Source organism: Scyliorhinus canicula, chromosome 6 (genome assembly GCF_902713615.1).
Source record: "Scyliorhinus canicula chromosome 6, sScyCan1.1, whole genome shotgun sequence".
In the NCBI taxonomy this organism is placed as follows: Eukaryota; Metazoa; Chordata; class Chondrichthyes; order Carcharhiniformes; family Scyliorhinidae; genus Scyliorhinus; species Scyliorhinus canicula.
Window position 1 is genome coordinate 113942308 of NC_052151.1, and position 22763 is coordinate 113965070.

The window sequence follows — 22763 nt, forward strand, 5'->3', positions numbered from 1 at the left end:
GTCCTCACCTGTGCTCAGTTAACCAGCAACAAATCGTGCAACCACTTTTTCACGTAAAGTTTTGCCGAATCCCCGGCACAATTTGATTGTTAATAGACTCAATACTTAATACCAATGAAAAACCTGCGCGATCTAATGGCCGCATCGTGCCTGACTCGGTGACGCGATGAGGCCGTTAAATTTTGCGAGAGGTCTCTCGTGAGATTTGCGACACTCGGAACGCTTCACGAGAGCTAATGAGATCTCGAGACATCGCAATCAGGGAAATATTTCTATGCCGGCTTCCCTGGGCCCTGGGAACTAATAGAGTCGCCTGAGAGACATTGCCAGGGCACCATTTAGCTCAAACATGAGGTGGCTCCATTGAGGGGAATAGAGTCCAGGCGAATAGAGTTCCCTGGGTTGTCAGCGATAGGGCAGGGTAGTATCCTGGCACTCCCACTGGGACTTGGGCACCTTGGCACTGCCAACTGGGCACTGCCAAACTGGTATCTTGGCAGGGCTACCCTGACACTGCCCTGACAGGTGGCTAGGCCGGACTGGCAGTACCAAGGTGCCCATGTGCTAGGTTGCCCATGCCAGTGGCACTCGTGGAGGACTCCCAGGGGATCAGAGGCCCTCAAATGCATGTCCTTTGGGCAGGGTGGTCCCTGGCACTGCTGGTGCCACCTGGACACCATGGCAATGCCACCTGTGTGCCAGCATGGAACTGCCAAGGGGCCCAGGTGGCATTGCCAGCTGTCTTGGGTACTGTCGAGGAGCCAAGCTGTCATTTTTTGCGCACTTGCAATCAGGCCAGGACTCCCCTGGGAGGGTTGGGGACCCTCACGTAGTGTGTTTCGGCTGGGGGGTGGTGAGTGATTGCTCTGGGGGCTTCAGAGATCTGGGATGGGATTCTCCGATAATGGGGTTAAGTGTTGACGCCGTTGTGAAAACCATGAATTTTCATGACGGTGTCATTGGGCCCCCAAGTGCAGCAATTCAACGGCCCACAAGGGGCTAGCACGGCCTCCGATATGCAGGTTGCATCATTCGCCGTGGCACACACACATACACAGCTGTCGCAGGCAAGGTGGCCGCCAGACGAGCAGCCCTGAAATTTAGAGACGGTGAATTGGACACCGTCCTGGACACCATGGAGAAAAGGAGGCTGGTTCTGTACCCCGGGCCCGGCCGCAGGACAGCGGGCGCCATGCATGGGCGGAGTGGCAGATGCCGTCAGTGCCGTCGGGCTGCTGGACAGGACAGCAGACCAGTGCAGGAAGAAGCTGCACAACCTCCTCAGAGCAGCCAGGGGGAGTACCCAGTATTGTGCCCTTGGCACCAACCACTCTACTCCCCACACATGTGAGCCGCCCCCACCCCCGGCCTCTTCCCCTCCCCCAGGGGGACTGTCCTACCCGCGCCCTGACCCACATGGCTGCACCCACCCATGCCAGCCGCAATGGCCCTGTGCACTGATGCCATCAGAGACACAAACCCTGGGCTGTATACGCCTGGTGGTCTAACACTGTTGCTGTTTGTGTTTGCCACCACCGCCCCCCCCCCCCCCCCACCCCCCCCCCGGAAAAGTCCGCACACAACTGCAGGGAGCGGGAGAAGACCGAGGGGGACCTCCAGAACTGCAAACCTCACCGTGCCCGAGCAGAGGGTACTCAACATTGTTGGCGGACCGGATGAGCGGGGAGGTTGCCGAAGCAGAGGTCAGAGGCACGCCACCAAGTGAGAACCCCCTGCCTGTACGCGGACCCTACACACCCTCACCCTTCCCCACCCCCTCACGCCGCTCCCCCCATCTGTCTGTTTAACCATACATGCTGTCTTGCAGGACCAGCTGGCGATGGTCCCGGCCCATCCGGAGCTCCCCGCCCCCAGACAGTGCCAGGGCCGGTGTCCCCCAGATGCGCAAGCACCGACGGGAGGGCAACCATAACAACAGCCCTCTGGCCAAGATGAGCCAGGGCGAGAAGAGCCAGGACACCGCGACCCAGAGAATGGAAACGTGGGGGATGGACACCCAGCACACAACGACCCAGGGGACAGACAGCTCCGGTTTGGACTGGACGGTCAGAGGGCAGCCGGCCCCAGCAACTAGCTGCTGCCCAGATGGGTCCCGGGTTCCTCGAATATCCACGCCCACCATAGATCAGGTGCAGTCAGAGACCCAGGGACGAGAGAAGGGGATGACAACCGGCTTCCAGCACCTGCAGATGCAGGTGGAGGAGTTGAACCGCCTGCAGGAGCAGGGAGTGGTGCCGGTCATGCGTGCCACCCAGGCTAAATCCGCATGGGTGGCGTCCACAGTGGAGGCTATTGGGTGAAGGTGTCAGGTTATGCAAGGCCTGGGGCTATCTGTGCAGGCGGGGGCCGTGGCCCAGGGTAGGTCGGCCCTCTCACAGGTAACCATGTGCCCGAGCCATCTGCAGACTTCAGCGGTGCTCCTCATTGTGGCCCAGTAACAGCAGGCCATGGCTGAGAGTATTGGCGCCATTGTCCAGGTGCTGGCTGGCGTAACACAGACCCAGAGGGAGGTGGCCCAGTCCCAGAGGGAGGCGGCCCAGTCCCAGAGGGAGGCGGCCCAGTCCCAGAGGGAGGCGGCCCAGTCCCAGAGGGAGGGGGCCCAGTCCCAGAGGGAGGTGGCCCAGTCCCAGAGGGAGGTGCCTCCAAGTCAGGGATGGCCCACTCCCTGAGCTCCATGTCTGCGAACATACAGACCCTGGTCGATACCAGAGCGGGCACCCTGGACTGGCAGCGCCAGGTGTCGGGGAGCTTCGGGAGATGGCCTCGCACCCCCACCCCATGGAGAAGCGCGGGGGCCATTGGGCACCTGAAGGGAGGAGGAGGTGATGAGGCCCGTGCCGGTGACTCCTGCAGGGGTGGTCCCGGAACACCGCAGCACTTTGGATTCCTCCCTTCTGCCCCTGGTGCATCTGGTGGGCAGTGGGCAGAACAGGTTGGCACCACACCAGCCAGCACGCCCGAGGAGCAGCCTGATCTACGGTGGGCGTGGATATTCCAGGAACCCGGGAGCACAAGTGGGTAGCACTGTGGCTTCACAGCGCCAGGGTCCCAGATTCGATTCCCTGCTGCGTCACTGTCTGTGTGGAGTCTGCATGTTCTCCCCATATCTGCGTGGGTTTCCTCCGGGTGCTCCGGTTTCCTCCCACAGCCCAAAGACGTGCAGGTTAGGTGGACTGGCCATGCTAAATTGCCCTTAGTGACCAAAGGGGTTGGGAAGGGTTGTTGGGTTATGGGGATGGGGCGGAAGTGAGGGCTTAAGTGGGTCGGTGCAGACTCGATGGGCCGAATGGCCTCCGTCTGCACTGTATGTTCTGTATGTTCTATGTAAATCTGGGCGGCAGCTGGTTGCTGGGGCCAGGCTGCCCTCCGACCGTCCAGCCCCTCGACTGCTCCCACCTCCACCCATCCAGGCCCAGCCGCCCAGGAAATGTGCGCCAATGGGGACCCTAGTCACAGGGCAGGGGTCACAGCAGTCCACCTCTACTTCTGCTGTTCCATCTGGGGATCCAACTGGCAATAGTGATATGGCCCGCAAGGCCAGAGAGATAGACGCCAATTAAGTTTTTAGTTACAGGCGCTAGGGCATAGACTGTATATACCTCTGCACAATAAACACCTGTTATCACCAATGGAAGCTGCTTCTGTGCTCTGTCTGATGGGTGCGGGGGTGGGGCGGTACGTGAGGGCCACTGTGGGTGAGGGGTGATAGAAGAATGAGTCCCCAGTGGGTGTGCCATGCAGCCCTCCAGACCCCCCCCGGACGTACCCATTACTCCATCCCCAGCCATACAACAGGGCCATGTGATGGACTAGCCAGCTCACATGCAGGGGCCATCCAGGTGGAGGGTGCTACTGTGGGCATGAGTCAGAGATTGTCTAACGATGTGGAGCTCGGAGCCCATTGCAGAGCGGGTTGACATCCTCCATTCCATGCACCAGACCCATTGCGGTGATCAAAAAGCGTCCCGTGCTCACTGGCTCTGCCGGTGGCGTAGTGCGGTCTCCCGTGCATGACCAGCCCCCATGTCCTGCCCATTGTCCCTCTCTCCCTCATACTCCTCATCTGATGAGGCCTGCCCTTGCCCCGCATCCTCCTCCAACACATTGCCCCTCTGCTGGGCTACATTATGGAGGACGCAGCAGACCACCTTGATGCGGTCGACCCTCCTTCACTTGTACTGGAGGGCCCCTCCAGAGCGGTGCAGGTACCTGAAGCACATCTTCAGTACCCCAAAGCAAGTCTCCACCACACCCCTGGTCGCACAATGGGCATCGTTGTAGCTGTTCTCTGTCGCTCTGTGGCCTCCGTATAGGCGTCATCAGCCACGACCGCAATGGTAACCCCTGTTGCCCAGCAACTAGCCCCGCAGCCCGGGCGGGGGGTGGATGGGGGGGGGGGTGTCCCTCGCACATGCAGGGGATGAATGATTGCGCCAGGATAAACGAGTCATGCACACTGCCTGGGTATCGGGCGCAAATGTGCAAGAACTTCACAGGCCACCTGTACGTTCATGGAATGGCAACCCTTCCTGTTCTTCAACATCGGTTTGTTATCCCTCGGTGCCCGAAGGGCGGCGTGCACCCCATCGATGACCCCCTGGACCATAGGCATCCTGGCGAAGCCCGCTGCCCGGGCACCCCCCGGGGCCAGATCGCCCCGCACCCTCCCCAGGACCCCGGAGCCCGCCCGCGCTGCCTGCTCCCCCGGTAAGGTAGGTGGTTTGATCCACGCCGGCGGGAGAAGCATGACAGCGGCGGGACTTCAGCCCATCGCGGGCCGGAGAATCGCCGGGGGGGGGGGGGCACGCTGACTGGCACGGAGCTATTCCCGCCCCCGCCGAATCTCCGGTGCCGGAGAATTCGGGGCACGGCGGGGACGGGATTGACGCCGGCCCCCGGCAATTCTTCGACACGGCGAGGAGTTGGAGAATCCCGCCCCCGTCCTCATTTATTGGTTATGATCAGGGCCGAAACTTGGGGACAGGTGCACATTCTCCCTAGAGCTGTGAGGGCCTGGTAGAATTCGTCGAGTGACTCACCAGGGAACTGCTGTCTAGTCGTCAGGAGATGCCGTGCGTGTACTTCGTTGACCGGCCGGAGAAAGTGTCCTTTGAGAATCTCCATGGCCGCATCAAAATCGCTTTCGTCCTCAATCATTGAATATACCGCCGTGCCCACGCACGAGTGGGGGATGTGGAGTTTCTGCTCCTTGGTGGGCTTGCCGGCTGCAGTTGTCAGGAAACTGTTGAAGCACGCCTGCCAATGTTTAAAGATTGCAGGCGCATTTGAGGCATGCGGGCTGGTGCGGAGGCAGTCAGGCTTGATGCGTAGCTCCATTCCAAAATTCTAGCTGATTAAATTGATGTACCATCAATTGGACGCGAGACACGATGAAGATCCAAACTGTGGCTTTAATCAGCTAGTTGTTAGCCCGGTGGTCGACTACAGATTAAGGCCGACCGCCGGGAAACCTGGGTACTTATACCCCCACCTCGGAGGCGGGGTCTACTTGCCTCTCGACCAATTGGTGAGCAGTCACATGACTAGTCCCAGCCAATCAGACGAGAGGCACATGACCAGCCAGAGCCAATGGGGAACCAATGCTCTGCACCAATGGCAGTGCTCCCACTCATATCACCACAGTTGCCACGGAAGTTGCGTAGTTGAACAGACCCAAGATAAAATCTGCCCCCTTATGCAAAAACCAGACAAATTAATTTTAAAATATTTCATTTAGACTTGCAGTTTATGATCTTGCAGCAAACTGCTGAACAAAATTCAGCGAGGCAGTGTGTGGATGTGAGACTGTTCAGTCCAAAGAAGCAGTATTTTTATAATGACCGAGCACAATCTCACAATATGTAAATAACCCCTGTGTGGATCATCTGAAAAAGTAAGCAGTGTAGTGTGCTACCCTTGTATGCAAATGACGTCTTGCATCAGTACACATAAAGCACACCCACTTCCTGCTGTCTCTGAACACCCTGGTTCTGTTCTTCCAAGTACCATTTAACACATTCCTATCCAAAGTCCTTTAATGTATCATTGCTTTTCTAATCCATGTACACCTTTCCCAGAACACCTTGTTTAAATCCCTCCAATCAGATTTTGTCCCTACTACTGTATTGAAACCCAGGGGGTGGGAATCTCTCCCCAGGTTCCATTTTTATCTAATCATAACCAGAGAATCACTTACAATGGCTTCTCTTCCTGCGCCTGTACTTTTACATCTGGTGTCCCACAGAGATCCATCCTTGGCCCTCTCCCATTTCTTATCTACGTGCTGTCTCTCGGCAACATCATTCAAAAGCATAGTGATAGTTTACACATGTATGATGACAACACAAATCTCTGCCTCAAATCACCTCTCCCAACTGCTCCAGTGTTGCAAAATGATCAGCCAACATATCCAACATTCAGTACTGGATGTGCAGAGGTTCCCTCCATTAAACATTGGCACGACTGAAGTCATTCTTTTTTGTCCCCATTCGAAACTATATTGCTTAACCACCAATTCAAACCTCTCTCTGGCACCTGTGTAAATCTAAACCGGACTGTTCGCGACCTTGGTGTCATATTTGACCCCAGAATGAGCTTCCAAGGTGGTGAAAAAAAGTTAAAGATGCTTTTTTTCCTGATCAATGTAAATAACAACGTATATTTATATATTGCCTTTAACATAATTAAACATCGCAAGGTGTTCCATGGGAGTGTTCCAACAAAATATGATACCAAGCTACAGAAGGAGATATAGTCAGATGACCAAAACTTTGGAGGTAGGTATCCTGCACACGCAGATTTAAAATAAGTAGCAAAAAAGTCAGAGGGACATGAGGAGTAATTCATTCATCAGGGTTGTTATGATCTGGAAGGGAGTACCTGAAAAGGAGGTGGAAGCAGAGTCAGTAGCAACTTTCGAAAGAGCATTGTGTCTACTTAAAATAGAAAGATTTGTTGGGGTAAGGTTAATAAGCAGAGTGGGACTAATTGGTATCTCTCTCAGGGAGCTGAAAAGGGAACAATGGGTCAAATGGCCCACTTTTGTGCTGTACAATTCTAACTGACCTTCTCTGCACTCTCTGGTCCTGCTCCTCCATGATATTGATATTGTGACATGGAGGAAAGATAATGTTGGGGTCTGATTAAGGTTATCAGATGCCAATATTTTAAATCTGAATGAGGCAATCGTCCACCTATGATGTTAGCCTCACACCCTGCCCATAAAGGATCAACATGGAGGCATGTGCGTAATCAGTGAGTGACATGCCAATGAAATTATAAGATTGGCGCATGTTCTGTTCTCACTGGGTGCAAGAGAAAGGACAGGACAATTAAAATATAGTAGCCAAAACTAATATGAACACATTCTGGGATCATCATTGGGCCATTTTGCTTGTAATAGCTTGAACTCCTTGTACTTTTAATCTTTTTATTGCTGAGTTTTCTTGGCAGCTAATATTTCCTTCATATTAATCACAAAAAAATAATATTAGCAGGAGGTAAAACTTAAGAAGAAACCTTTATTTGTTGCATTCATGCAAGAAGATTGCTGTTTTCTTTCTGGTAGTAAATGGTATCATAGCACTGCAAGTGAGAACACATTTCAACCTAATGCACTGTAATGTAGAAATGCTTTTCTTATTTGATGTTTAAACTAGGCGAGCTGTATGACATTATCCCATTGTTCATGTTACTGTCAGTGCAACCCTGGTTAGATTTGGCCATGTTTTTAATGAATTGTTTTGTTTAGGTTTCATTTTTAGAGTTGATTTTTAATTTTGTGTATTGCGCGGAGAAAAGATTAACATGTGGACTCATAGCAGGCAGCCATCATTGAACTAACCTTATTTATACTTCGCCAATTGAGAGGGCAACAGATAGGCATAATAAAAAGTTCTGCTCTTGCGATATACTATATTCCCTCCCCACTTAAAGATCAACTTACATATATAAAAATATAAAATGGTTCATGTACATAATTTAACAGAATACAATATCACAGAATCACTACAGCATTGAAGGAGGCCATTCAGCCCATCGAGTCTGCACTGACCCTCCAAAACAGCACCCTGACTATGCCTAATCCCCCGCCCTATCCCCGTAACTCTACCTAACCGTTGGACACTAAGGGGCAATTTAGCATGGCCAATCCAGTTAACCTGCATATCTTTTGACTGTGGAAAGAAACCGGAGCACTCAGAGGAAATCCACACAGACACAGGGAGAATGTGCAAACGCCACCCAATCATCCAAGGCTGGAATTGAATCCGAGTCCCTGGTGCTGTGAGGCACCTGTGCCACCATGATGCCCCAATATAATATAACTGAACTATCAATAATACCTGAAAATGTTAACAGGATGGGTTGCTTATTTGTTTCTACTATAATCACAAATAAAACACATAAGCTAAAGTAATTTACATGCAAAAATAGACTTTTCCTTAACTCCAGTATGTGATTAACAAAAATATCACCATTTAACAAGAAATAATAAAGGAACAGCTTGTTTATAGAACATAGAACAGTACAGCACAGAACAGGCCCTTCGGCCCTCAATGTTGTGCCGAGCCATGATCACCCTACTCAAACCCACGTATCCACCCTATACCCGTAACCCAACAACCCCCCCCCTTAACCTTACTTTTATTAGGACACTACGGGCAATTTAGCATGGCTAATCCACCTAACCCCCACATCTTTGGACTGTGGGAGGAAACCGGAGCACCCGGAGGAAACCCACGCACACAGGGGGAGGACGTGCAGACTCCACACAGACAGTGACCCAGCCGGGAATCGAACCTGGGACCCTGGAGCTGTGAAGCATTTATGCTAACCACCATGCTACCCTGCTGCCCTTCTTTCTTCCTACATGCTTTCAATGAAACTACCCAGCTTCTTTCTCTTTCTGTCTGGATATCGCCTTCCATTTTCATTACCTTGTTTCTGCTCACGACATCTCTGACTGTGTCAAATCTGAGTTTTACCTTTGAGAATCAACTCCACTTAATGGTTGGTGCTGTAGCATTCATTGATTTTCCTTAATCAAAGACCCTCACTTCCCTTGCTCTACTAGTGGATTCTGTGATACCAACATACTTTTGGTTTCTTTTTGACTTTCACTTGGATCTGTAGGTAAACCCTTGGACTATAGGTGGTTATCATGCTCTCCCTTTGTCAAATGTCCTCTTTCAAGCAAATGAAATGAAATGAAATGAAAATGAAATGAAAAATGAAATGAAAAATGAAAATCGCTTATTGTCACAAGTAGGCTTCAATGAAGTTACTGCGAAAAGCCCCTAGTGAAATGATCTACAAGGCACTGATGGAGTCCCTCTCCAATCTTTGCTAGATATGTGTGTGCAGCGAGTCACTTTGCAACAACTCTAATCACATGCTTCTCCTTATCACCTCAAGAGTTTTTTATCACCTCGGAAACAGGAGCAGTAGACCATTCAGCCCGTCGAGCCATTTCCACCATTTAGGCAGGTCATGGCTGATCATCTTCCTCGATGTTATTTTTCCCATTATCCCTATATCCTTTGATATCATTAGTATCCAAACATCTATCAATTTCTGTCTTGAACATGCTTAATAATTATAGGGCGCGATTCTCCCAGAGAGGGAGAAATCGTAAGGCTGGCGTCAAATCCGGGCGGGTTTGACGCCAGCCTCCCCCTCCCCGACCGGGAACCGATTCTGGTCCCCGGTCGGGGCTAGCATGCCGCCGCCGTAAACTCCGGCATCGTGGGCTTAACAAATTTCGTTAAGCCCGCTTGCCAGAGTTTGCGCCGGCTGACGCGTCACATGACGTCAGCCGCGCATGCGCGGATTGGAAGACTCCAACCCGCGCATGCGCGGATGACGTCATCGCGCATGCGCGGGCCGGGATGCCCCTCAGCCGCCCCGCGAAGTGATACAGCGGGGCGGCGGAAGGACAGAGTGCGCGGGTATCGGACCCGCTGCCCGCGATTGGTGCCCACCGATCGCGGGCCCATGGCACCCTTGGCACGGCCGTGGTACTGCCGTGCCAATCGGTGCCATGGTTTTAAAAATCGGCACTTTATGGCCGTTTTTACGAACGGCCAGACCAGGTGTGTTTGCCGTTCGTAAAAACAGCCGTAAAGGGCTTGGAACTCGGCCCATCGGCCAGCTGAGAATCGCTGCTGGCCGTAAAAAAAACGGCGGCAGTGATTCGTATCGGGAGTCGGGCGTGGGGGGGGGGGGGGGGGGGGGGGGGGGGGGGGGGGGGGGGGAGAATAGCGTGGCCGTAAAATTTTACGAACCCCGCTATTCTCCGCACCGTCGTGAGTGCGGAGAATTGCGCCCAGTCTTTTGGGGTAGAGAATTTAAAAATTCACCATCCTCTGTGTGAAGAAATTGTTTCTCATCACAGTCTTAAATGACCTGCCCCTTATTGGAGACTGTGTGCCCTGGTTCTAGACTCACCAGCCGGGGAAACAATGTTCCTATGATCTTCTGACCAGCACCAGTTCTCCATGTTTCATGCCTTGTGTATCATGATACATCTTCATTTTGTCTTGCTTTTCTCTTACTTTGTTACTGATGTCAGGCTGAAGCAAATTAAACTTTGTCTCAGGAGTGTGTTTAAGCACTAACTCATGAGGTGAGCAACCTGTTGCAGACTGTGGAGTTATTCTGGGGGAGAAAAGAAACCTGACTAGCTTGGGTCGAAGAGAAGCATGAAAATTACTGTCTCCCATGTCACTTAGCAAATACTTCTGAAAATACCTCTTCACAGTCAATTCATTTCTTTGTGCAGCACCATTCGATTCTGGGTGACATGATGGTATTAGAGTGTGTTTGACTCCATTCTTACTCAGAAATATTTCAAACTCTTCTGACAGAAACTGGACCATTATCTGACACCAACATCTCTGGCAACCCATAAATTGCAACTTCTGAAAATCTCAATAGTCTTGGCACTTGTGGCATTGGGCACAGGCTCAACATTTATCCACTTACTATAGCCAATGACCAAACTAAGGTACCCTTTTCCTTCCATGTCAAATAAATCAACACATACTTGTCTCTCTGGTTTTATTGTGTTTGACCATGGAATAAAAGGACCCTTTGTTGGATCATTTCTCATTCCAAGATGCACCACAATTTTTCACCAACTCTTCAATATCTCCATCTACCTTTGGATACCAAAAATGTTTTCTTGCTGCTGCTTTCATATAGACTAGCATTGTGTGCTCTGCATGAAGTCCATCCAACAACTTCTCTATAAACCCTGGCAGAATAATGACTCTTAAATTCCATTGAAGACAGTCTTGATCTGCACTCAGTTCATTTCTATGTGTGAAGTGCACCTGCAGTTTCTCTTTATCACAATCTTTAGGCCAATCATTCATTAATTAATTAAGCACCACATCTGGCAGATATTGACATGTCACTTGTGAATGTACATTAATTCACAGGTAACGCAGTGGCTAGAATGAATCAGTCTTCACGGGAAATCTCAAAAGAACATCTAGATTTACATGATCTACTGACTTACGAGATTTAGTATCATACTGATGGATAACGTGATCATTTGGCTCTCTTTACTCACTTGACCACTTTGCGCTCTCTTGGCACTTCCTCGATGATAAATATACTCTTACTGATCCCTACTATAAAAAACTCAGCACAGTTTAACTGTATTTTCTTAAGCCAATTTCTTTCCATCAGATAGACTTTGTACCCTCCTCCTACTATCAATGACAAGTAATTGAATGCGTCATCATATTCCACCCTAACCCTAATTTTACAGAACACTGGAAGACTGATGTTGGAATAATTAGTCAGTTCCACACTGGCTTTACAAAAGGGAATGGTGAATCAGTGTATACCTGAATACAACGTGCAAATGGAGCAATCTTTCAGATCACTCAAACTCCCTCAACATCAACGTTCCAAGAATGTGTCACAATGTTCTTTAGTCTTTAATTTCTCAAATAAACTGTGAGAGAAGATTCCACACCAACCTCATTGTCAGCTTTCTGTTGTATATTGTAGTTAGAAAAACATATGGACTCACAACAAGGAGCCATCATCCCACTAACTTTACTTACACCTCCCCAATGGAGAAAGCAGCAGAGAGGCAGGATACCAAAATATTCTGCTCTTGCAATATACTAAACTTACCCAGTATATGACCATGATAAGAATGCATAGGAAGGGAGAAGTTGGACTTCAGTGTGGTTTGAATTGAATTAAAAGGCTAATAACAGAACTATGATCAGAGTATTGTAACAGGAAATTGCAATATTTGTTGCACCTCCTTTTTCTTTGGCCATTGTGCTTCCTGTTGCATCTTGTTAGGAAGGAAAGAAAATTTTAATTTATATCTTGGCAGGTCAGATCCTGACAGGTCTGAGACAGATTTGCTGGCGTAGTTGGCGTCTCCTTGTTTTGCAAGAAATGAATGGCTGCCAGCTCAGATTTGACTGTCAATTATCAAAATAATCAGCCACACACAGGGTTTAATAGCTTTGTATTTATGTGCACTTGAGGAATTGAATTATGTATAAGTGAAATCATTTATTTTAACTGAACAGTTCCTACAAAGGAATGCATCTAAACAAAATTTGGTATTTTTATCATTGCTGTGCATGATTTCTTTCTCTCCCCCCATGTTCCCATTGCAAAGTTTCTAATAATAATAATAATAATCTTTATCAGTGCCACAAGTAGGCTTACATTAATACTGCAATGAAGTTACTGTGAAATTCCCCTCGTTGCCCCAGTAACTTGGACTGAGTTTTCAATCAGAGGTGGGAAGGCCCACAACTTTGTGCTAATAGTTATCATACTGCCTCCTCATCACAATCCCAAACGCATCTTGAAAGAGTTCAGGTCAGGGTCGGTTTGTCAGCCTGCCGGCAAGCCGTGAATCGCCCATTTGGATCAAATAATTAAGGGGCCTTTAAGGCCTAGTCTCTGGGCTGAATGGGATTTCCAGTCAGCATGTGGGCAGTCCACAATGGCCTGGACATAGGGTGGACTCTGGAGAGTAGACACGACTGTTTACATGGGGGACTTCCACACCCCTGCACCGAACCCAGTATAGCCGTCATCACAGCTGCGGCCGCTAGAATGATCGTGGAGGGGTTGCCATCCAGGATCATGCCCAGGCAGCAGTGGCAGTTCTGAAAATAAAAAACACTTACCTGGCTGTCTTCTCTCTCTATTCTGAGATTAGCAGCTCCTCCCTCAGTGGATAGAGCTGCTGGTCTCTGAGTGCCGGAGGGACCCTTACTGGCCCTCCATCCTCAGAAGCCTGCCCACCATCCCTGATTAGAAGGCAAGCCCACCTCCTGGCCTTTAATTAGCTTCCCATTTCAAAATAGCAATGGGGATGTCAATGAAACGCTGTGCTGGGTCGGAACTTGGAGTTAGTCACCATGTCGGGTTCCGCCCCTGGGCAAGAAGGGAAAGGTATCAACCTTTGTTGCCCCAGCTAATCCCTCACCATTTATCGTAAATTGGTGTGTGCGCATTAGGTAAACTCAGTTAGTATTACTCATGCCTCTGAATCAAAAGGAACTGAAGTTCCAATGCAGTACTTTACCCTACAATCATGAGATCTGTGCAAGATAGTACTGTAGTGAAGAAATGCTACATTACTTGTGTTGCTCTTTGGATAAGAAATTAAGTCAAATAGCCTGCTTGCAATGATGATTCAGCTGAATGTTAAAGCTTCCACATCACAACTTAAAAGAAAAACTAAACTTTGTGCACTCCATTCAGCCATCAACTAAGAAGGACAGATTAACTGGTTACTCATTTAATTTCTGTTGATAGGATCTTGTTGAGTGACTGCCTTGTGTGCCTACATATCATCAATGACTGCACAACAAAATTCATTCTGTGAAGTACAACAGAGTGCTTTTCCCTCTTGAGGTGCTTCATAAATATAAGTTGCTATTGAACTGCACCAAGGAATTGAGAGAAATATGAGTAAGATGCCATGTTGAGAGAGAGCACAAATTTAAGACAGACATAAACAAAATTAAAGGGGGGTGGCGGTTAGAAAAAAGTTACACAGAAAGTGGTTAGGATATGAAAATATCTGGCGTAATCTATGTTTCGTCTATTATTTTACGTAGGGAAATTTGTTGGTTGGAAATGAGGAATATAAATGGTTATATGGGGAGTGAGCATGAGAGTAGGATTAGACCAGGTGACTGGTAGTGAAGGGCACAGAAACAGACTTCATAGGCAAACAGTCTGTTTCTGTGTTGTAAAACTCTTTCTTTTTTCAAATTGGAATCAATACCCCATGACATTGCTAAATCTCTTGACTAATGCATGAGGAATGACCACTTGGACAAGGTAAATAGAGGATTGTCAGCACCCCTGAAGGAACGGTACACCACCATAAATCAACACCTTCAGGGCAGCAGAGGGAAGATTGACTGGAGCTATAGGTAAATAAACAAAGGGTGAGTGGTGGGTGCAAAATGTAGAGGACTACAACATAATCCACCCTATTAGCATGAACTGCAATTAGTATAAATACGTAATAATCCAAAAGGTATAAACGAAAATTTATTTCAAGTATTAGGTTCATCAGATATTCTGCTATAAATAATTGAATGAACATGGTATATCTCCAATTATAAGCATTCAGATAAGCAACAATGTATGAAACTACTAGTGATGAAGAGAGAAAGAGATACTGGGTGAACGTTTTCCAAAAAATGACTAAGTGTCATTTTGAGCATGAAAATCGGTGTGAAATCCGGTTTGATTTTGATCGCGATCTTCCTGCACTTAGTCATTATATTTGAAGCTGGCAGTGATTTGCGCCGTGAATGAGATGTATGGGACCCAAAGATGCTGGCAAGGCCCGATCCTCAGAGATTGGGGCACCCTTCTTGCCGGCAAAGACCCCCACCAATCGCTGGCATCGGGGCCTCCCTCAATCGCCAGCATCAGCTGCCCCCGCAATCGCCGGTACCAGCTCCCCCCATTGTCCAGATGAGGACACCCTGCCATGGGGTCACCAAATGCCCTGCCCCCATCATGTCCCATCCGTTCAATATCCTACCCTTGGCACTGCCCCCACCATCTGGCAGTGCCAACCTGACAATGAAAACATGGCAATGCCAGGGTGCCAGGATGCTCTGACCACGTGGGCCTACAATGATCTCTGAGTCTCCATGGTGTGATCATCATTTCTGTTCTCCGTTTGTCAAGACAAGTAGTAAGTTGCGCTAGCCATATGTTGCACCAGCAATGCATGAAAATTGCGTGAGCTGGGATAATTTGGCTCAAAGCCAATTGTGAATATTTATGTTTGATTTTTAATGAACTAATCTAGTTCACACCCAGCAGAGCCGTGAACCAGATTACGGCAGCTGGGAGGGCCAGGGAACATCATGTCCGGTTTGGCGCCCATCGCAAATCCCGTTTGATGGCTGTCCCGCAACTTTCCCAACATAGGGGGATTTGCACCGAGCGCAACGCTGCTGAAAAATCACGCCCCCATTGATTTAAATGGCACAACTGAAGGAGCGGTCTACTCTGTTCATCTTTCTACGTACCTGCAATCTGAGATGTAGCCTGAGGACTGAAAGGAGCTGGTGCAGGATTGAGAGATGGACGAGGACTCTGTGTTGAGGCACCCACTCTCATTGCAGTTTGCCGAAGGCGTTCCAATTCACTCAGCCTTTCTGAGAATAATCCGACTTTGGGTTGGTCTTCAGGCTTCTGTCTGTGTCCTGGTTAGAAGAGAACAAAATGGCAATCTACAAAAATTCTCTTTTATCCACTTATTGGTTAAAATGTAGATTATACATCTTTTTTCTGTTGAAAGGTGAATTTATTGTAGGTTTATCCTTGAAAGTGTAATCTCCTCATATTGGAAATGCCAAGGGGACAAGCAAGAATTGTAACAGTTGAAAAGGATCTTAAAAAAAGGTGAGAACAAGAGCAGAGAGGTAGAAAAGTGCAAGGATGAGAGCACAGGTGTAGGAAAGGGCAAGGCGGGAGTAGAGGTGTAAAATTGGTGGAGATAGAGAGCAGAGTGATTAAAGAGGGTGAGGCCGAGAGCAGAGCTGGAGGAACGGGTGAGGCCAAGTGTAGAGCAGTAGATAAAGAGTTTGAGTAACATACGAGAAAAATCACAAACTGAGGTTACAACACCATGGGAACTGGTAGGGTAGGTTATAGGTAAATACTGAGTTAAAACAGATAAAGTAATTAGTTTAAAAACTTCTAAAAATTAACTAAGTTGATTAAATATATAGGCGTGGATTCTCTGGCGGCGGGATCCTCCGCTTCGCTGGCAATGCATTCACGCCTGCAGATTTCCCGACTGCGTGGGGGTGGCCACAATGGGAAACCCCATTGGCCGGCTGCCGGGATGAAAGATACCGCTACCAGCGGGGCGCACCATGCCAGAAATGAGTCTGATGGGATGGAGAATCCCACCCATAAGCTTTAACTTAATAAATAAAACAAGGGCAACGGAGATGTTAATGCAGGTGGTGTGTCTCAACTGCAGCACATGGGAGTTTGTAGACAGCAGTGCAATCTTGGACAACCACATCTGCAATAAATGTCCCAAGTAACCTCATTCTAAGCTGGAGTCTGAGGTGCAGATATCGAAGAGCAGCAGACAGAGAGGTGAAGAGTTACCTGGGCACTTTAATCCGGAGGCACTTGCAATCCAAAGTTTTGTTAGTGGTACTGAACTGGCTGATGGTCAGGAACTGGAGGTGTGACCGTGACTCAAACTCCTCCAATGCTGGAGGAGTTTTAGCCTTTGCCATTATCCAACAAATACAAGGTTGTTGCCTGTGTAGATGAGGGCAAAGTCTGAAAAACTGAACAGGGCACCATTGTACAGCAAAGTAATTCAAGTGGGAAGAACGAAAGGAAATGTGTAGTAGTAAGAGTCAGTGGAGTAAGGGATAGATACCATTCTCTGCAGTTCCAAAGCTTGCATTGACTTCTCAGTGCCAAAGTTGAGTACGCTCCCTCAAGGTTTGAGAAAAGCCTGGATGGGAGGGGGAAGATCCAGTTGTCATGGTCAGCATAGGAACCAATTATAGATAAACTAGGAATTAAATTCCTTTGAGAGAATTTGAGGAGCTCGGGTTCATTTTAAAATTCAGCATCTTGACAGGTAATCTCTGGATTGTTACTTGAGCCACATGCAAATTGGCATAGTTGCAAAAGGATTCGAAGGTTAAGTGCGTGACTGAAAGAGTGATTTGCAAATCAGGGGTTTTGTTCCATGGGGCATGACAACAGTTTTGCGGAAAGAGGCATCTGTCCCATTGGGAATGGCTGCACTTGTCCTGGAAAATCAAATAACTAGGGTGGTAAATTCGGCTGTAAACTAAAAAAATGGGGCGGGAAGGTGGAGTTTGAAGGATTCAAGAATGGGTAAATTAAAACACATTGAGAGAAGCCAAGCTTTAGAGCAAGTGGGTGAATAAGTGGGTGAGGAATGGAGTGAGAGCATAACAAAGGGCATAAAGTGACATCTAAAGATGTGCAGGTAGGATGGGGTTAATGGGTTTTGAGGATAGGGCAAGGAAATGGGCCTGGGTGGGTGCTCTTTCAGAGGGTCAGTGCAGACTTATTGGGCTGTAGGAATTCTGTGGTTCTATGGTTAAAATTGAGGCACTATATCTAAATGCATTAAGTATTCACAATAAAATAGATGAATAGCGCAGATAGAAATGAATAAGTTTGACCTATTAGCCATTAAATGTACAATGTTGTGAATGAAATATTATATGACACTGGTCTTCTAAAAGAGATAGGAAATTTGGAACAAATGGAGGGTAGCCCTTATCGTAAAGAATGGATAAAGAGAGTAGGAGGAAAGAACCTTAGCTCAGAAAAACAGATCAGTTTGAATGCAGCTCAGAAACAAGACAGAAAGCATAAGTGGGGGTAATTTATAGAGCCCCTAACAGTAGTTGCAGTGTTGAGGCAAGTATAAATCAGGAAATTACAAGTTCATGTAACAAGGGTAGTACATGAGGGATTTTAGATACAGAATGAGCAATCCAAATCTGCAGTATTACTGTGGAGGATGAATTCATGGAATGTATACAAGATCATTTTCCAGGTCAAAAAGTCGAAGAACTGGGGGACTAGTAGATCTAATTTTGTGCAATGATGCATAATTGATTAATAACCATATAGTAAAGGAGGCTGGGGGAGGGGGTGGGAGTAATCATAATATAATATAATTTCATGTTGAGTTTGATAGTGATTTAGTTAAGAAACTCTGATCATAAATCTGAACAAAGCAAATTTCTGAGGTATGAAGGGAGAGTTGAAAGAGCTCAGTTGGGAAACTGTAGCTTCAAAGATATATGACAGTAGGTAAGAAATGGCAAACTTTTACAGAAATGAATCAGGTTTTGCAATGAATATACATTCTTCTAAGGAAAAAAAGCTCATGTGAAAACTATGCAACCACAGCTAATAAGGGAAGGTAGAGATTATTCAATTAAAGGAAGAGATCTATAATGTTGTCACAAAGGAAGGTGAGCCTGATGATCGGGAAGATTTTGGAGTACAATATTGATAACGAGAGAAAAAATTGATTATCGAGTAAAGTAACAAAAGACATAAAAATAATCGTAAAAGTTCCTATAGGCATACAAAATGATTAGTAATATGAACCATGGATTCCTTCCAGGTAAAGGCAGGAGAACGTATAGCGGGATATGAGGAAACAGAGCCATGACACAAGTATCTGCCTTCATGGTTGCAAATACAAAAATAATTCCAGGAAATAGTGGGGAACCAAGGGTTCATTTGGAATGAGGAACATAAAGAACTTAGCATCAATAAAGAAGTAGTATTGGAGAAATTAATTGGTCTGAAAGCCAACAAATGTCCTAGATCTGATGTCCTACATCCGACTGAGCAAAGAAGGAGCAAATTTATTTGGGGATTTAAATTGGGAGAATTGAGGGTCAGGAAAATAATGTATGTCAGCAAAGAAAAAGTGATTGTGAAACAGAATTCCATGAGACATAAGATACAGCTGAAAAAGGTTAATGAGTTGAGGTTTATAGAACAAAGAAGATGGAAGCTGCAAAAAAAGGATTGTACTATCTTGGCTGTAGGTGACAAAGACATGAATGAGAGTTTACGCAGCAGCTGAGGCTGCTGAGCAGGTGGGCTGAGGAAGGGCCGGAGGTGGGTGTTGTTATAGTGATGATGTGGACAAGATTATCATTCTGATAGTTGGGCAAGGCAGGTGGTACAAAGTATAGCCAGAAAGGAACATTCCAGGAACGAGCAAGTTGTCGGCTATCACAAGGCAAATTTCCATCAAAGCCAGAATATCAATGCAATAATTCACAATAAGTTATGGGTAGCAAGAGCTTTGTTCTGCAATTAATGGAAATTCTGAAGAGATATATAGTGATTGTTGATCCGTTGGTGAAAGTCAAGTGGTCATTGGATTATGCAAGACAGCAATAACTACTCCAGAATCTGTGAATAATAATGATAGCTAAAGCTGACCCTCTCATTGGACTGAGCGACAGGAAGGAAAGGCAATGGCAGAGAATGACACAAGAGACGTTAAGAAGAAAATAAAGGAAGGTAGAAGTAATGTGTCTCGAACAATGTGGCACTAGGGTACAAAAGAGATATAGGTTTCCCATGGCACTGCAACGGTAAAATATGTGAAATATATACTTAATATTATCCAAAATAAAATCAATATAGTTGTATTGTTGTTCATCACCAGCCTTTGAAATGGCTGCATTAATAACTAATATATTAGTCAAGTATTTGAACTTTGTTTATAAAACTGTATTCATGTTTCCTTTTTTGATTATACTGAATATTGATAGGCCAGGTAAAATAGACTGAGCAAAATTTGAAACAGTGAACAATCGTGCTCGATTACTGCAATGAATGAAGTAATCCATCAGACAAGGATTACTGCTATCTCAAATGTTTTGTCCTGCTTTTAGTAAAAACTTTGACACTTCATTAAGGGAAACATAAACTAGATCTCTTCAATACATACGAGAATGTTTCTGGCTGGACTGGTAATATTTAATAAAATACAACATTGATTCAGTACTCTGGGGCTTTTTCTAAAGCTAATCTCTGTTCATCATGTCAATAAACTATATTTTGAACCGTGATACTTCAAATGGCTGTATGACTGAGCAAATTGGAATCATCCAGTGGCATTTCCAATAACAGCTGTGGCTATCATTATTATTCACAGATTCTGAAGTAGTTTTGCATGCAAACATAGCCAGTCACGCAAATCCTTTCTTTCAGCATCCCAATCACAGACAAGTACACATACCCGGACTCTTATGAAAGAGAGAAGCAATGCAAACACTGGTAATAAAAACAGCAGCCTACAGGTGCATTAGCTGTTTGATTTTTGTATAAATACAATGGAAAGAATGAAAGCAAAATAAAGCCAGTCACTTTGTATAGTTCGGGCCTGCCTATCAGGCCTCAACTAGCAGCTTTTAATGGAAGAAAAGTAAATATCTAACAGTAGAAAAAAAGTTGCTTGTGCTGGCTGATTGCCAATTGGCAGAAAACAATGATTACCTCAGCTTACCAACCCCAGTCCTATGGATACAAGAGGCAAAGAGACGTTGTATTGGACTTTCAAGTTTAGAAGGTCTTTGTTTAGACTAATAAATACGGAAAATTGCTACCTGGATTTATTTTTAAAAAATAAACATTTTAAATTTTAAAAACTTACAACGAAAAGGCACCCACTGTATTACAGCGATGCACAGTGTGAATTTTTCCTGGTTACTTGGAACAGAAGCCAAAACCCAAGCAATGATCACGTTACACACTTTTTGAAAACAAAACTGAGATGAGGCCTGAAAGGATACAAATAAACTGTTCCTACCCATTCATGTCTGTATCATTATATCTGTAATAGTGCCAAATAATCGGCAAAGAAAATTAATTTGGAATACACAGTACCTTCCAAACCCATGACAATTGCCATCCGGAAGGACAAGAGCAGCAGATACCTAGGAACCCCACCAGCTGGAGATTCCCCTCCAAGTCATGCACCACCCTGACTTGGAAATATATCACCGTTACATCACTGTTGTTTATTCAAAATCCTGGAATTCCCATCCTAACAGTACTGAGGGTGTACCTACACCTCAACGACTGCAGCAGCTCAAGATGGCAGCTCACCACCATCTTCTGACGGGTAACTAGGGATGGGCAATAAATGCTGGCCTAGCCAGCTAGGCCCACATCCTGTAAAATGAATGTTAAAAAAAAATCTCAATGCAGGTATTGCATCTAAACTCATGTTGCATTTTCAAATTAAATGTTTATTCCAAATAAATAGCTCTGCAGATGTAAAATGCAGCTGTATTAGTGATGGGAACTGTAGCAGCTGCTGTGAGATTATGGCTATAATTCTCCGGTCGTTGTGATTCTCTGTTCCCACCGTCAGCGCACCCCTGATTTCGAGTGATGTGGGGTGGCTTCAATGGGAAATCCCATTGACAAGCAGCAGGAGTAGAGAATCTCGCTGCCAGCGAACGGTACACTGCCAAGAAATACGCGGCTGGAGGACTGAGAATCCAGCCCATGTTTCAGTTTATGGGTGCATGTCTGCATGTTTTTTGGACGTATATGATTTGAACAGTTCTCTCATGAAACATGATGGCAATGAAAGCTTCTTAATGGAATTTCTACTCAAAAAGAAATCAAACAAGATCTGTGCTCCTATGAAACTACTGTTCAGTTCATGTCTCCCTATTACAAAAAGGATACAGAATCATTGGGGAAAATGCAAAAAGGATTTATGAGGATGATACTAGAACTGAGCAGGTACAACTATCAGGAAAGATGAACAAGCACAGAGCACAGAGATAATAAATTAATGGGACTTGGTGCAAGTTAAGACAGTAGAACTTTGGATGACTTCATGTTTTACAGGGTAGAAAGTAGCAGACCAACCAGCAGTACTTTGGAATAGAGATAATAAAAACATGAATGAGGGTTTCATCAGCAGATGAGCTGAGACAGGAGCAAATGCAAACGATGTTACAGAGAGGAAAACAGATGGTCTCAGTCATCGAGTGATATGTGGTTGAAAGATCACCTTGAGGTCAATATAACACCAAGGTTGCAAACAGACTGGTTTGACCTCAGAATGTGATGTGATGATGTGAATTAAGTGAGAAAGTGGAACTCACTATCACATTGAGTGGTGGTGGTGGGGGAGTAAAAGGGAACATAAAAGGGGAAGCTAGATATGTAAATGAGGGAGAAAGGAATAGACGGATGTGTTGATAAGGTGAGATGAAGTAACATGAGGTGAGGGTCTTGTGGAGCTTAAATGCCAGCATAAGTTAGTTTGGCTGAATGGCATGTTCCTTTCCTGTAAATTTTATTTATAGCCATTTGGTCGTATAGAAATCGAGTATTATTGAAAAAAAGAGAGATATGCTATCAAAGTTTTTCAACTTGCACTCACCAGGAAAACTTGCAAGAAATACCAGCAACAGTAAAAGAAACAAGTTATACTGCATAAGAAGAGAACGCTGATTGGGTGGCAAGTGGACTCTGATTGGTAGAAGTGTTTCCAAGGAGAATGCAGGAGGTAACAGTTGACTGCCTAGCTTTTGCTCAAATTCTAACCAGGTAGGTTGACTCTGATTGGCCAAGACATTGCCAATGGGGAATGAACAAAGAATAGCTGTCCCCCTGAGCTTTTGTTTTATTGAAAAAGCATA

General features: G+C 46.4%; 1 protein-coding gene across 5 annotated transcripts in view; it reads right to left on the reverse strand.

Annotated features, from left to right (window-relative positions):
• Positions 1-22763, reverse strand: part of runx2a (RUNX family transcription factor 2a) — a 194725-nt gene that overhangs the window by 29696 nt on the left and 142266 nt on the right. For all 5 annotated transcript variants that reach the window (XM_038799931.1, XM_038799928.1, XM_038799927.1 and 2 more), the window contains one exon: positions 15576-15752. In XM_038799931.1, coding sequence (XP_038655859.1) covers positions 15576-15752 — 177 coding nt within the window. The remainder of the gene's footprint in view (positions 1-15575; positions 15753-22763) is intronic.